The 16,395-nt window shown below is 42.6% G+C and overlaps 1 protein-coding gene across 11 annotated transcripts in view; it reads left to right on the plus strand.

Annotated features, from left to right (window-relative positions):
• The window catches only part of CTNND2 (catenin delta 2), an 888,536-nt gene that overhangs the window by 783,658 nt on the left and 88,483 nt on the right, over nucleotides 1–16,395 (plus strand). For 7 of the 11 annotated variants that reach the window (XM_023625841.2, XM_070246034.1, XM_070246038.1 and 4 more), the window contains 2 exons: nucleotides 4,807–4,881; nucleotides 5,912–6,062. In XM_023625841.2, coding sequence (XP_023481609.1) covers nucleotides 4,807–4,881; nucleotides 5,912–6,062 — 226 coding nt within the window. The remainder of the gene's footprint in view (nucleotides 1–4,806; nucleotides 4,882–5,911; nucleotides 6,063–16,395) is intronic. The other 4 variants (XM_023625845.2, XM_070246035.1, XM_070246040.1 and 1 more) reach the window with 1 other exon arrangement.

Genomic DNA, 16,395 nt, shown 5'->3' on the forward strand with positions numbered 1-16,395 from the left:
ATAATCCATGCTAGAGCAAATACTGGAGGAGACATGCAGGAAAAGCTACACGTTTTCTGTAGCTTTGACCTTTTTTTAACATTATTTATTAGTAAACCACCAGTTAAAATAAGACTGAATAAGTTAGCTCTTTTTTTTTTACTTTCTGCCCTCTTATGAGAATGAGATACAACCGTAAATAATGTGGCTTTGTAAATGAACTCTAAAACAAATTTGAGAATCTCGTGCAGTCTGTACTAGATTCATTGCAATGTCTTACTCATTGTACAGCTGTAGGATTTGAGCACGTTGTGGCCCATGACACTACGAGATGCTAAAATGCTTCTGAAAGACGAAGTCGTGTTCGGAAGAGTTTGGTTTGAAAATGTAACTTTTCTTTACCATATCAAAAGAAAAGTGGTGCAAATTAAACTATCTTAGTTTGATAAAAGAAGTCAGTGGGAAAACAATCAAGTAACAAAACCATTTAATCACAGAATACTTCTAAAGCAGGAGCACTTTGAAAATCTAGAGATATTAATCAACAAATTCAGAATTTTAGCACTATAATGGGTTCAGCCTCATAATAGAATATTTAGTACTTAAAAGAGAATACTCTCTCTCATTATTTAACAAATTATTAGCTAGTTAAATTACAGTGTTAATCTCCCTATAGGAACATAAATCAGCCTTAATGGAATCACCTTAGTTTAAGAAGGGGAGAAATTTTTGCAAAAATTATAGCCATCCATCCTGTTTATGGCTGGACTGGGGTTTTTAAAAGTCAAGTCCCTGGGAATCCACACTGGAATGAGGTAGCCTGGGTTGAAAGGGTTAAAAAGTTACTGATTTCACTATATTACCAAACCCACAATACAGACAATGAGGAACGTTGTTGGACACAAACTCATGTCAAGTTCTTTGTTTTGTGTAATTCAATTTAGTTTCATTTCTGAGCCTTCATTTGCCTGATGCAAAAAAGGCAAAAAGAACAACATTTCATCTAAACATCTCCAGCTAACTTCAAACAAATTCAAGTATTTCCGAGTCCCTTCAGGCTTAAAGTTTGGCCACATTTATGTTTGTCAGCCTTCATCCTCTCCTGGCCCCTGCAGTTGATGCTCAACTTGGGGGGTCTTACAGGCATGTCCCTGCAAGGGTGGAGATTGGGTGTCCATTCTCAGTCTGGATTCATTTCTGTCTTAAGCTGCCTCCTGCCCAGTATGAGCCTCCTCAACCTGTTGGGTTCTCAGCTGGGACATAGTGATTGGTGATTGGACTGTCTCTGGTCCAAGGTGCTCTCCTGGCCTGCACCTGCCTCTCCTCACTATTGATCTCCCCTGAGATGCAGCCACATCCTCTCCTTAACCCAGACAGGCATCACCCACGTCTGCCATTTTGATGTGTCCGCCGCCTCCTGCTCAAGTAACCCCTCTACGGCCCTGGGTCCTTCGCCTTTCTTCCTCAGCTGACTTACACAGCCCACTCACTCAAGACCACGGAATTCCTCAGGGGCTACCCCATGCCACACTGGGATCACAGGAATGCTCTTCCATCTGGCAAGCCATGTTGCCATTCCTACTGTGTGACCCCCACTCCATGATGGTGCAGAGGACTTCACTGAGTCTTGCGCAGACTCTGCTGAGCTCCAGAAAGGACATCAGAGCTTCTTTTGACTCTCCATTCTACCATCTTCTGGAGGGATTTTATCATCAGCCTCTCACAGAGGGGTACTTGTCCAGGGGCACTTCAGGTGGCAGCCCCCCCATGATGCAGTCACAGCCCCTGCTTCCTCTTGAGGCTGGATCCTTTCTCTCTCCAGCTCCGAGGCTCTATGATGACTCTGTGGAGAAGGCAAACTGTTCTCTGTCCATTCTCATCCCCTTTCAAGTGTATCTCATCTTTCACCTGCATCTGTACCCTCTAGCCTGAAACACTAAATATTTGCTGCTTTGTGCTCTATCCCATTCTGACAACATTTCTTGAGCCAAATAGTGGCAGAGCCTCTCCCCAGGAAGAGCCGTGGGTCAGGAGGAGGAGAAGGAACAGTATTTGCTATTTCAAATTGTCCCATCACATGCAAATAGAGTCGATCCTTTCCTGACACACACAAGGCTGTTCTCTTTGTGATTCCAGTTAGACACGACTTCTTGTATCAGGTCTGCTAAATCCAGAAAAGTTGTTCTCAAGACTAGATTAGAATGTCCAGTAGCTCCATTGACAGTGCTCAAAGGTCTTTAATTTGGGAGTTTAGAGGAGTACCAAATAGGTTATTGGAAGACTAAAATAATAACATGAAGTATGAGGCCAAGGTTAGTTGGTGAATTTGTAAGGGATTATATCAACTATGAGTGTAGATGTGTATAACTTACATTGTCTTTCTGAGATGCAGAAGAGAATGGTGGTTGAGCATACCAACTCTGGGGCAGTGCTCCCTGGGTTCAAGACCTGGTCAAGGAGCTGCAGGCTGTGTGACCTTGCTGTGCCTCTCTTTTCTCGTCTGTAACATGGCAGTAACAATAGTACCTACAACATAGAGTTGAGGTGAGGATTAAATGAGTTAATACATGTGGAAAAAAAAAAAAAGAAGAGTACCTGGCATTTGGTTTAAGTGTTAGGTTTGTTTTCACTGAGATTATTTTGAGGGCTCATAAGTCTCCTGAGGTCCTCATTGGGAAAGTATATCACCAGGAACAGTTTGGGTCATGTTTCTGTGCTTTTGTCTCCTGAACCAGATCCTCCTCCTCCATCTTCTCTTTGTCATCCTCCCCTTCCTTTCTTGCTCCTCTTTCTTCTCTCCCTTCTCCTCATTTTGAATCATCAAGCATCCTCTCTTCGGCTCATGGACCATTCTTCTTAAAGGCATCCTGGTCCATGCCTTTTGTCCCTTCCCTCTACACTGCTTGGTACATGATGCTCTGATTCTGTTTGCAAAAGTCAAGCTCCATCCAAAGATTTCCTCATCCACAATGAGTTATGGTATACTTTTCTCCCTTGTTCAACTGTTTTTATGCCAGTGATACAACTACTTTTGTTTTGATTACAAAACTCTTGGCAACCCATACATCTTTCTCACCACCACAGAGGCTGCTGTGCTTTCCAAGGTAACTCACTTCTTTGGGAAAACTCTGTATGAGCCTCATGTTTCTGTGTTGAACACACCTGGGGAATGTTCCTCATTTTCCAAATAACTTTGTGTCATGCCTTTCTCCTTTCAGCCTCTGTCTTTTACTCCTTCTTGTTGGGTTACACATAGTCTTCATATGTGGATTACGTGTGCAAAGTATGTAGTAACCTACTCCAAGACTGGTCAATTGGTTGGCTGCTAGTTGAAAAGCATCAATATCACCTATCTTTGCTTGCCAAGAAAATTCATGGAAACTTGCAACATCTTTTGAGTGAAATGTAAATCAGTTATTCTAAGTTGTCATATCCTAAGCTAATACTGGGAATTTTCCATACATACACCTCTAAAAGTTTCAAAATAAAAGTTATTTTGTATGCATCAATAATATAAGATCAAATCTGTTGTCTGATTATCCCTTTCTACTTAGGAAAAACATATCACTGATGACCATATTCTCATACCAAAAACGTGTATCTATATCTCATACACATTTTTGGCCATACATAGCCTTTTTTTTTTTTTACTCTCAAATCAGTTCCCAGCAAAGCTGAAGGACTCTTATTATTTTCCAAACACCAAATCATCTTTTCATCCAACATGGGAGGGATATAATAGCTGGAAAACTAAGAAGGAAAAACAAAGTCATATCCTTCCCTTCTCAACTCATTTCAGGTAGGGCCAGGTTCTCCTCTGTTGACGTTTGGAAGGAGGGAGGGGAGGGCAAGGCAGTGTCTGGGAGACTGAGCACAGAGGATTAGGAAAGAGAGAATGAGACAGTGATGCTGTCAGCATCATAAAGAAAAGCAGATTTGGAGTAACAGGACTGTAGGTCAGAGGCACAGGTGACCCCTGGAGGCAGTTATTTGACATCTTTGTGTCTAGATTTCCTTATGTATAAAATAAGAACACTAATGCTGACCACCTAGGAGCTTACGGAATTAGAAGGGTTCACTAATGTGCAAACCTAGAATAAGGTGGTACTGGGCAAAGAGGTCATCTTTAGGGCTCATGCTTCAGCCTGCCCAAGTTTGCAAAAACATTCCCTACAGTCTCTCAAAAGGTCCGGAATATATCTCCCCAGTGTTAAAATTGATTGTTGATATTCATCTTATACTTTGTAAACCTTGACCCCACACTCTGATTTCCATTTTCTTCCATTTTCTAGATTCCCTCTTTAGTTTTAGGGAAGAACCCAACAATGAATGGGCTGCATAAGCTGAGGTTTCCAGTCTTTTCTGGGCACCAGAGACCAGAAAGTTCACAAATAGTAGAGAAGGTAGATGAAAATCATGTCTCAGCATGATAAATTGTAAATGAAATTTCCAGTGGACATGAAGGATGTTTTGTATTGTTTTAATGAAGCACCTCCCTCCCTGGGAAGGGGTATGACATCCACACATCCAGATTCCAATTAGCAGCTTCCAAATCTCAGTGTTTGTCTATGTCTAAGACTTCCTGACCATCCGTTTCTTTGTTCCCTGAGGGCAGGGCTGTGAAATAGTTCATCGCAATCAAGAGATGCTCTAGTGAGTTCTGTATGCTTCCCCACCCCCTCAGGCTTCCTGGAGCTGGAGGCACAGAGTGGGGGCAGGAGGAAAGCCAAGAGCATGAGTTGATGGTGCTAAGAAACTATGTGAATGTGACTTCTAACGTAGGACGGGATGAAGTTGTGTGTTTTCTTAATCTCATATTTCATGCAGGGCTGGGCTGAGGATGTGGCAGGCATGGCGTATGCCCTACGTTCACTGCCAGAGGGGGCTCCCTGCCTGCCACAGGTGAGAGCCAGCTCTGGGGTGCCTGCCCCAGGGGGGAAGTGGGGGGAGGGCCCTGGCGGGGGAGGGATGGGAACTTGGCTCTGTCTTTGGTGGTCCCCAGGAGGCCTCTACCACAGAATCCAAAACCTCATGTCATGAATGTTATTTTGTTAGATCATAAATGAAATTGCAACAGATTAAACCTAACATTGGTCTATTTTTATAATACGTACTCTTCTCTGGAACACTGTACAAGAGTATAGTGCATATGCAAATGTCTGAAAAATCTCGGCCTACCTGCATTCTGTTAAATGAATCAGAATGCTTTATCATTCTAATATTGCAAGTACATTTCCATAGTAAACATGAGGTGGATCCCATTAAAGCTGCCAACTGCCAACCCAAAACAAAGTGTATGTCTTACCGTATAAATTATGGCCCTAGACATAATACGTTTTAATCTTAATGTTTTAAAATTTTTTTTTGCAATTTTACTCTGGATTTTCAATGTCATATTTACCTCTCCTTATCCCTACATTTTTCTAGCTCACTTAATCTCTATTATTCAGCAAACAATTTCCTGTCAGTATATTAGGCAACTCATCGCTATGCCCCAACTCCAAATTCAAATCTCTTTAAAAAAATTACCCACACTCAACTTTTTATCATTTTCTACTTTTTCCAGGATTCTTTTGTTATTCCTCTTAATGTCAATAGCCAGCCCTTCCTGTCCCACGCCTCCATATCTTACCACATCAGGTGTATGCATATGCAAATAGCTTTCCAACTGATTGACTAAAAACACTGGCACCAGAGAAACGAAATTTCATTAACTGATTAACCATGAAAATTTTATCATATGCTGAAGGCAAAAAATAAAGTTAAAACTTTTAAATATATGTCTAACACGTTCAACCCATTCTACAACTAGGTCTTGGTAATTCAACCTTTTTGGCTCCTGTAAATGGCCGTCTGAAAACCTGCACATGCTATTTGCTTGTAGGGTTTTCTGCCTCCGCTTCTAACATCTTTGCTGTCCCTCTTTCTGCAGTGGTCAGTATATATCCGAGCTGCTGTTCGGAAAGAAAAAGGCCTGCCCATCCTCGTGGAGCTGCTCCGAATAGATAACGACCGTGTGGTGTGCGCGGTGGCCACGGCGCTCCGGAACATGGCCTTGGACGTCAGAAATAAGGAGCTCATTGGTACGTTCTCTCTGATTCACAGCCTCTCGGTTTTTACCCGAAAATATTTCCTGGTGTGGTGCGTGTGATTGAATCCCTATTGCAGAAGAAATGCACGTGCATTTATTAGAGGCCTCGGTTTTCCAGCTCTCCTTCTATCATAAATCCAGTGCGCCGTTTTATCTTTTAGAATTAAGAGGAAAATGCGATGTTTGTTGACATTTCTAATCCTTGCAAATTAAAAACGACCACAATGCTCATCACTGGATCCATCGTCCTGATCCTCTAAATCCCTCTCAGCCTGTTTTGCTTTCCACTTGATGAACTGGAATTCTCATGGGATTCACACCACTTTTCTTCCCCTCTCTGTTTTAAAATTTATTTTGGATTACACTGTACTGGCTCTTTAATCCTATTTTTCAAAGACTCGTTTCCCTTTAATTTGGTATTCAAGAAATTAGGAGAATCTTTTATTAATGAAGCATTAAAGAAGTCACACATTCATTTATGTCTTTGACAAATATTTACTTATGACCTGTCTTGTCCCAGGCCTGTTCTAGGCCCAGAGATTATACCGATGAGCAAAACAGATGGGAAGCCTTGCCCTTGTGGAGTTTACATTTAGGAGAGAGGAGACGTACAATCAAGAAAATAAGCACGTGCAACTCAGGATGGATGTGTTGAAATGTTCTGTGGGGAAAATGGAGCTGGGTAAAGGAGACGGTAATTAGTGACGTTGCAGTTTTTTGTAACTGAGGTGAAATTCACATGACATAAAATTAACCATTTTAAAGTGAACCATTTCAGTGGCATTTAGTATTTTTACAATGTTGTACAACCACCACCTATATCGAGTTCCAAAATCTTTTCATCACCCTAGGAAAGCCCTGTACCCATTAAGTAGTCACCCCCCATTTCCCGCTCCTCCCAGCCTCTGGCAGCCATCAATATGTGTTTTGTTTCTATGGATTTTTATATTTAGGAAATGTCATATAAATGGAATCATATCACATGTGAGCTTTTGTGTCTGGCTTCTTTCACTTAGCATAGGTGATTGTGATTTTAAATATAGGAGGTCAAGTTCAAGATGGGAGTTATTGGGAACATTTGAGCAAAGACTTGAAGGAGGCGAGAGTGGGCCACTTGGATATTTCAGGGGAAGAGCATCTAAGCTGAAGGAGCAGTCCCTCAGACGGCCCCCTAGAGGGAGAGCTGGAAGTGAGCCAGTGGGTTCAAGGCTTTCAAGGGGCCTCGTGTGCCTGACACAGAGTGAATGGTGGGAATCCAGGTAGGAGAGGCCTTCTGGTTCCTCCCTCTGTGGGTGGGAAGATGTCCAGGCTAAGGCTATGGATGCCTGATGAACTGATGAACCACAAGGACCTGCTCAGGGAGAAGCACAAGCTTCCCCACGAACTGTTGTCCTACTGGTAGGCATCTGGGATCAAAGAGATGACCTTAGGAGGGTTGTTGGTCAGTCGTGCAGCATGAAGCCTGTCAAGCTTGACTGTAGGTAATGGATGTCAGTGGACATCAGGTGGCAAGGAGCTGGACTGCCCACTATGGCAAAAGTTCAGGTTATGTAGCCTCTGGGGGACTGGGAGAAAGCAGGTGAGAGTGGGCAATGGGGCAAGATTCCGTTCATGGGGCAGTTGGAATACCAGGCCGGGGTCCAGATTTTACATAGATACACGGGTCTGTTTCCGCTATCCAAATTCCTGAGCATGGTGTACTAAGCTGTTTGTGATCTGGGAACCAGCCACTTTTCCTCCTGCCATTTCACAATACCCATTATATCCTCCAATGAAAGCCAAAGGTTTTGCAGGTCTCCAGCCATGTGTTTATTCACAAGAAACCAGACTTCAGATCTGTGTCTAATAAATGAAATTATTTGTTAAACTCGCAATACAGTATAAAGTATGAAATAACTCGCGATTTGATATTTATACTTAGTCTGAATTTAATTTAAATGTTGTTTGTGGATTTCCTATATTTAGACCATTAGCTGAAAGGTCAAGAGACCTCCTCCATATCCAGTTTCCTTTTCCTTACACAGTTGTTTCAGACAAGGTAGGTTCCAATAAAATCCTGTTGCTCTTCTAGAAAATGGAGGAAAAATCAATAGATAATCAGTCTGCTGCCTGGATACTAACTACTAGGTACTGTGTGTTTGTGTGTTTTATTCTTTTGGTGGATTAAAATATAACAAAATAGGGAACTATTGATTGCTTTTCTAGCTTCTAGGCATCTCTTCTCTCTCAGAAGCCCATTATCTAGTACTCTGTGTGAGGCAGGAACATTTGCAGCTCCACGCAGCCCATGTTAAATTAAGCCTTTACTATCAAATGTCACCAGACAGGAAAGGGCGGCAAGCATTTAAAAATAGAAGTGAAAATATCTAAGTCATGGGCTTATGGAATCAATAACTTTTTTCTTGAATGAGAAAAGCAGAATTTAACAAAAAAACACCGTTCTGTTCTATTTAGGAGAAAAGAAATGTGAGCTTTGCTGACCCTTTTACTTTAAATATTGTATCAAAGTAGTGATTTTTATAGGAAAATGCTGTATAGAACTTATTATTGAAGAGAAAGCTGCAATGACTTTGAACTAAGAATGAAAAAAAGTTAAACTTGGACTTCTCTTTTCTATCATCTCTCACTCAAAGCTTTGGTGACCTCATATGGTTTCATGGTATTAAAGATCATCTGTATGTTGACAGCTCTCACATGGATATCTCTGTATGGATCTCAGATGTCTGTGTCCAACTGTCTGTCCAGCGCCCCCACTGGATGTCCAACAGACATCTCAAATATAACATGTCTGGACCTGAGTTCCTTATCTTTGCCCCCAATCCCAGTCCTTCCCCACAGCAGCAAATAGCACTTTGTCCTTGCAGTGGTCCAGGAGAGGCAGCTTGAGTCCCCTTTGGCGCCTCACCCCTCATTCCAATCCGTCAACAAATCCGGTCTTCCTTCTGAATTTTCACAGAATCTGACAGTTCTCATCTTTGTTGCTTTTTCTCCTAAATTCCCATCATCTCTTGCCTACGCAATCTCCCTGCTTCTACCCTCCCCCCCTGCAGTCTACTTTCATTGCAGAAGCCAGAGAGGTCCTGTTGAAACCTCAGTCAGAGTATGTCATGTCTCCATTCCAAACCCTCCGACACCTCCTCATCTCTCTCAGTGTCAAATGAAGTCTTGGCAGGGCTGATACGGCTCTATACAATCTAGCTGTCTGTTCCCTCTCCAGCCTCACCTTCTCCCCTCTCATAATCACTAACTTTGCTGCGGCTACTGGTTCACTGTGGTTCCTTTATCACATAAGCCACAATCCTGCCTCAGGGCCTTTGAACCTGCTGTTCCCTCTGCCTGGAATCCTCTTCCTCTAGGTGTCCATGCACCTCAAACCTCACCCCACTCAGGTCTTTACTCAAGTGTTATATTCCCAAGAGAACATTTTCTGGCCACTAATCTTAAAATTCTACCTCCTTCCCTGCCTTATTTTCTCCATAGCACAGATCACCTTCTAATATACAGCATATTACTTATTTATCTTGTTTCTTGTCCATCTTCCCCACTGGAATGTAAGTCCATGAAGGGCAAGAAGTTCTCTCTTGTTTGTTACTGATGGCGCCCATGTACCTAGAACAGCACCTGATCCATGGTAGAGATTGCAGAAATATTTGTTGAATGAATGACTGAACTAAATTTTTTATGCTGTCTTGCCATCATTTTAAAATGAGCTCCAAATTAGCCAAATATTATGTAAGGAAATTAAATAAAACATCATCAGAAAGCCAGTTCATTTTCCTCCTAAAATTTATTGGATGTATGCAGACACTCAGAATTTCAGAAGGAATCCAGTTTTTTCCATCATCACTTCTGGGATTTCAGTTTAAATTACATCTCTTCTTAGGTCATTCTTTTAGTTAGAAGCGGGGGAGGAGCAGCTACTACACTCTGGTTAAGGAATGGTTCATCTTCCTTAGACTCCATTATCCAGAAAACTCCCAACAGGCTATTGAACAACAATCACCCTGCCGTATCAACTGTAATGGGGATCATATAGTAGCACTAAAAGGAGTGTCACATGCTCTCCCTCTCCTGTGTCTTCCTTTTTGGGCTTCCATGGCTTTGTGTGTGTCTCTGCCGTTGGGCAATAATTACGCAGTAGCTGGATCTTTGTGTTCTTCTGAATGACGTAGCACAGTGGTCCAGGTTAATGCACATCTATACTTTTCTTTGCCACCTTCCAAAAATGGTAATTATCCTTCTGCACAAAGTGTTGTTTCATCACCCAGAAAGTTTTTTTTTTAAAGGAAAATAATGGTAATAATTAGCTTTAGTGAAAAGAGCAAAGAATATTGTATTGCTTTCACAAGTTAGCAAAATGCCATCCATTTCAGCAGGTTGCTGGTTCCTGATGAAGATGGCAGATATTTATTTTAGCCAAATCTCCACCCTCTATCAGCAAACAAACAAAACGCCAACAAAGTAAAAAACATAAAGTACACACAGACACTAAACAGAAGAGAGATCCACTACTTGGCAAACATTAGTCATTAACTCGTTTCTACCCATCCATGGAAAATAATCCTAAAGAGAGTAATTTCATCATATGTGCTGTTTTGTTTTGCTGCGTTTGCAGACAGCATGGAAAATCAACAGACTGTATCAAAGCAGCTACTAAGTGTGACATGGGCACTGCAAGTAAGTTTCTCAACATGCAGGATTCTCTGTCCTGGGAATGTCTTGGGGTCACACTGGAGGCCTGGCCCTTGCTCATCTCAAACTGCCTCTTATCTCTCACTACTCTTTTTCATGAATTCTTCAGCCATACCAGTTTTTGTACCATCATTCCCACTTACAGACCTTTACCCAAGCTGTCTCCCTCCCTGGCCTGCTCTTTCATCACTGCACTTACAGACCTTCCACCCATCATTCAGAGCCCAGATCAGGGTGGCCTACCTGATGAAGGCTACTCCTTGAACTGAGTGTGGAAGTGGGTAGCACCTACTTGAGAAGAAGTCTTTTAATTTATCTTAAGAGTTGTGTTGTGCAATTTTATTCTTGTGTTGTCTTTTACTTTTTTTGTGGCATGCATTGCATCTTCCCCCAATGAGATAATAAGCCCAGATCAGGTAACATATTTATTTTTATGTCCTATACTGTGTAGCTCTTTGCTATGCCCATTACAGGCACTCAGTACGTATTTGCTGAACTAATTAACTGGTGAATGAATAATATGGGTTATTTATTCTGAAGAACAGATCTAGAGGAGGTTTGGCGAATCCCAAATAGAGATAGGAAGGCATCGAGGCAATGTCCATTTCAGCATCTTTCCACAGCGTCCAGGGAATAGAGGAAAACAGCTTAGACGCCCCCTCAAATCCAGGGCTCTAGTCAAACTCCTTCTGCTGCCACTTTGAAAGAGGTTTGAGATTGGGTAGGAAATTGTAACGCTTTCTGTGTGTTCTTCAATCATTGCCAAAGATTGGCAGAGCCACTGCACCCCTGCGGGTAGCATTGGCAGAGCTAACAGAGCACCCTTCCTTCGCTTCCCTGGGTGGTGGCTGCTTGCCACACTTTTTTGCAGGCGAGCCAGGGCTGGGATGCTGGAAGCATCCTCCCAGCTACCCCGTCCCTCCCTGGACTGAAGAGAAGGACCTTCCATTGCTTCATGGACCTGGCCCTTCCAGTTCACCTGGGTCCTTTTGCCTCATCCTCTCCACGTTGCATGACCCTTTGCCTGCACAGTACTCTCTGGTTGAGTCACCACATTTGGAATGATCTGTAAGAATCCTTGACTGATGCCCCCACATGTTCATATTACATGATCTATTCTTCTTGCTCTGCTGGCCATCTTTTCACCTTGTCAACTAGCTGTGCTGCTTCTATCCAGGGAGCACTTTCTCAATCCACTCCAGTCTCAAAGGGACCACCAGACAGCATCCGACTCTGTCGGGGTCAGGAAGGGGCCATTTCCTAGGGGAACCTGCTGGCTCCCAAAGACAGCTATCCCCCCAGGGGAGACGGAAGGAAAAGGAGCCCCGCACCTCCAGGTGTAGCAGCAGTGCGCATCTCATACTTCCCCACATTAGTGAGTCAGGAGCAAAGTAACGGTGGTCTCTTACCTGAGAGTTCATTATGATTTCATGCATAATTCCAGTGCTATCTCTCTCCCCGCACGGGGTTTTCCAACCATCCCTTTCATTCATTCTGGGGAATAGGCGGCCAGGTGGGGGTGGCGAGGGCATTCCCTTCTTAGCTTTTTCTTCTTGCCACAATCTGTTTTAAATATTTGGATGAAAGATTTTATGTGGCCACGCTAAAGACTGTTTATAGACAGTGGTTGCTGGTTATATTTAAAAGACAACATAAAAATGTTCTGTCTTTATTAAAACAAAAGCTGAATAAGGAAAAAAGTAATGTCGCCGACAGAATGACAATCACCCCTTTCCCCCTCCGCCCCCACAACAGGAAAATGTATTTTCCTTTGGAGAATAGAAGGAAAAAACCTTCATTCTATTCACACTGTCCTGAAGGAGTCTTTGTAAATGTTACTGTTTGTGTAGTGATCTTGCAGCTGAATTTTCGAGATGTGTTATCCATGGAGTTCTAGACCTGGCAATACTGATCTTCATCCAAACTTTGGGTCCATTTTTGCCCAATTCTCTGATCATGAGAGCGTGTTCTCTGGAGAATAAAGAGATACCTGAAGCTGTGTCTCCATCTCCACGAAGAGCCGTGCCAGACATTACTCAGGAGAGCATTCCTCAGGGTTTCTCTAAATTCTTTGGCCTAGGATTGAAACACATCCTGGTCCTCATCCTCTGTGTGCTTAGAATAGAGCTCTGCACTCACGTAGTGGAGCTCAAGGGTCTCCTGGCAAAGTGGAGAACAGAGGGCTCCAAAATGCCCGGCACACCCATCAGTTAAAATAGACACTGTGTTTTTCATTATTTTTCTCATCTCATGCCAATGGCTTGCATCTGGGATATGGGCATCCCGGTCTGGAGGGCAGACCCCTCACAGGTCATTCATCGCAGAGCACCATGGGCACCCTCTTGACCTGTTTTCTTGACCCTGGGGAATCCATCCCCCCTGTGCCCAGGGACCCACTGAGGCTCTGGAAACCTGCTCGGTGCACCTGGGGAGGCAGTGCGTTCTTCCTATTCTTGGGGATGGGTAAGCTTCACTTTAGTAAGTGGTTTTGGGGATGTTTCAGAGACGTACCTTCTCTGCTTTTCAAAACATATTTTTTCAGACCATGGCAGATGTTGTTTTAATTAAAACACATGCAGTTTCAATTAGTATTTTAAAAAGAAGCCTGATTCCCCAGACAAGGTGATTTACCGGAGGAGCGCTCTGTGCCGGCTCGCTTTAACAACTTGATTTCACAAGCCAAATTCTAGGCAGCAGGAAAGCTCTGGGCTTTGGCCAGAACTTGGTATCTTCAGATGACGTGCCTGTGTTAGAGCGCTCACCTCCCAAATTCCAGAGCCTAATCTCCTGAATGCTGCCTCCTTTTCCAGCGGAGGCATCGGTCCTTTGTTAATTAACCGTGGACACCTGTTGGGGAATTTTGGCGGCTGGGTCTGGCAGATAAGAATTCCTAGGAAGGGGAGTTGTAAATAAATTGAAGAGCTGATAATTATTTTATTAAACAAGACTTAATGATTCGCCCCTTGGAAATATTCCATGTGGGCAGAAAGCAAAACTGAGAAATTTCCAGTTGATTCAAATTCAGGACCTGTACTTAAAGACCTCAAAGAAAAGAAAAAAAAAATACCCACCTAACTTTATCTTGACTGGTTAGGTATTCATTTTATGCCTGGCCAAACAATTTCAGAAGAAAAGCTTTAGAGAAGAAAATGCATGAGAAATGAAATGGCTCTTCTCAAATATCTCAAATCTTGAGAATCTAAAAATAGAAAGGAGGATTTTAGCAGGATAATGGTTTAAAATTGTATTCCTTCTACATGTTGACTGCCATCTTTTCCTCTTGCCCTCCAGAAAGTTTTAATTGTGTGGAAAGAAATTGTTATTTTTACTCTCTAATACTGAAAATAATGGATTAGAAAATAGTTTAAAAGTTTAAAGATGAATACCCTTGTAGCCATTTGGGCTTATGTTTGGTTGTATTTATTATGCTGGATCTTGAGGAATGGCAGAGCAGGCAAGGACAGCCATAACTGGGGGTTCTGCTATAAAAAAGGAACGTAAGCTGGTGCCATAAATCAAATGAGCCAGTGGTTCTGCCCTTGAGGGTACCTAAGGCGATAAGGGGAGGAGAATAGACACTGTAGTGAGGTGAGGCAGCCACCCCAGGAAGGACACAGCAAGCCCCAGGCAAGAGGCCGGGGGCCCAGGAGGACAGAAGACTGGAAATGCAGCCCCACTAGCATCTGGGCAGCCTGAGGCGGGACCCAGGGTGCTGGTCTGTGAAATGGCATAAGCAACAAGAGCTGATTTTGCTCCTTGAGAAGAAGCAAGCTTTTTCCTGAGATGCCAGAAACTGGGGTCAAAGGGATATTCAGCAAGAGGAGCGGAGAGGTAAAGAATCAAGCAATTCCCAAAGCTCTTCATCAAAATGTCCTAAAACTTCCTCCAGGAAACTTAGTTGAAATTCAAAGATTTCTTCTCTCATAACCAAGAAGGCTCATGAAAATTAACTATCAGAAAAGCCTGTGTTTTCAAATTGAAAATGAAATTTCCCTATTCAAGTTTGTGTATTATAATGTCTTTGAACAATGTCGGGTAAAATTAATGTCTTTGGAGTGGAATGATTAAAGACAAGTGGCTTTTTTCCTAAAGCATATATCGTTTGGATCCCAAATTTTATCATCCTTGTTATTTAATATAGGCAACAGAACTTGAGACAGTACAAACCAGACAGTACAAAGCATTGCAGGCGTATATAATGTGCAATGTGTTGCTTTCACTTAGGAGTCACTAATATTCCAAAATCAACATGAGAGGGTATTCAATGTGAAAGACAGATCAAAAGATAAAAAATTCCCGTGGTCTTCACCTTGAGATTTGAACAGTGTAATTACTCATTAGAAAGGAATGTGAGCCATGAAATGGAAAGTGGTGATGTTAAAATTTTTAATTGAAGATTAACTCCACAGACTAATACCGCCTAGCATCTGTGTGAGTCAGAGTGACCTTGTTGCTCTTAAAATGTTAGAATCCAGGGTGTGTGAGAGATGAGCAGCAGGCTTCAGTCACCAGTGGATAGTTATGGAGGGCCACTGTGTGCCAGGACCATTAGGCATAATTGGTGAACAAGGCTTCAACTCACGCCTTTAGACCAGAGTTCCCCACACAGTGCGCCATGTATGGGTCACGAGTGTGTGGAAATTTTGATACCCTTAGCCCTCAGGAAGGTCTGGGGAGCACCTGAGTCTGCCCAACCACCTGGATCTCTCGCCCCCAACAGGTCACAGCTCTTACCTCAGGACATGTTACAGGTGTTACCATCTTCCACGTGTGGTATGCTGAGGAAACAATTTGGAAGTTCTCCCCAAGACAGGCCTCCCACTTGCAGGCCCCAGGAGGAGCCCTCGTCACTCTCTCACTCTGTCTGGAACTCAAAAGGTTGAGCCTTCAAGGCATCATCTCCTTTACTCTTCAAATACTAACCCAAACCTCAGCTTTATACTTGTTCCCACTTTTCCAGTGATGGAAATGGATAGAAATTTTGCTTAGTTTTTTTTTTTTCTTCCTTTTTTTTATCCTTATACAGTAAATCCATCATGATTTCTTGTTTCTTGGAGTTTCTTGAATTCTTTTTATTCTTCACGTGCATCTCACCTTTCAGTTTCAGCCTGCAGTGTGGCGAGTCCAGCGTACACCCATGGCATCCTATCTGGGTCCCTTTGTCCCCTCACCCTTCTGCACTCCTACCCCCACATTGCTATTACCACCCTGACCTTGTGAAGTTCTCCAATTAAGGAATGTTCAGTGTTTCCATGATGTGAATGACACAAAATGAACTCTGATGCCTGATTTTTTTTCCCCAATAAAACAGTTTTTATTAAAGCCCCCAAGAGTCTCCATGTTTTCTAGTGTGGGCCTGTCTCTCTTTTAATCTTGCTGGAACCTTCCACCAGCGTTTGACGTATTCATATATCTTGGTTTCTGAGATAAAGCTTTCTTAATTTTCTTCCTTCTTCTTTTTCCCTGGGGCTTTTTCTCCTCCACTCTACCTCAAGGCTCTGTCCTGGTCAATCTTCTGTAAAGCCCATCATATAAATGCTTTATTTCTGATATTGTATTCTCCAGTTCTAGAATTCCCATTTGGCTTTTTCTAATAGTTTTCATTTTCTCTCCTGATTTTGTTCACTTTTTTT

The sequence above is a fragment of the Equus caballus genome, chromosome 21 (assembly GCF_041296265.1).
Source record: "Equus caballus isolate H_3958 breed thoroughbred chromosome 21, TB-T2T, whole genome shotgun sequence".
Taxonomy (NCBI): Eukaryota; Metazoa; Chordata; class Mammalia; order Perissodactyla; family Equidae; genus Equus; species Equus caballus.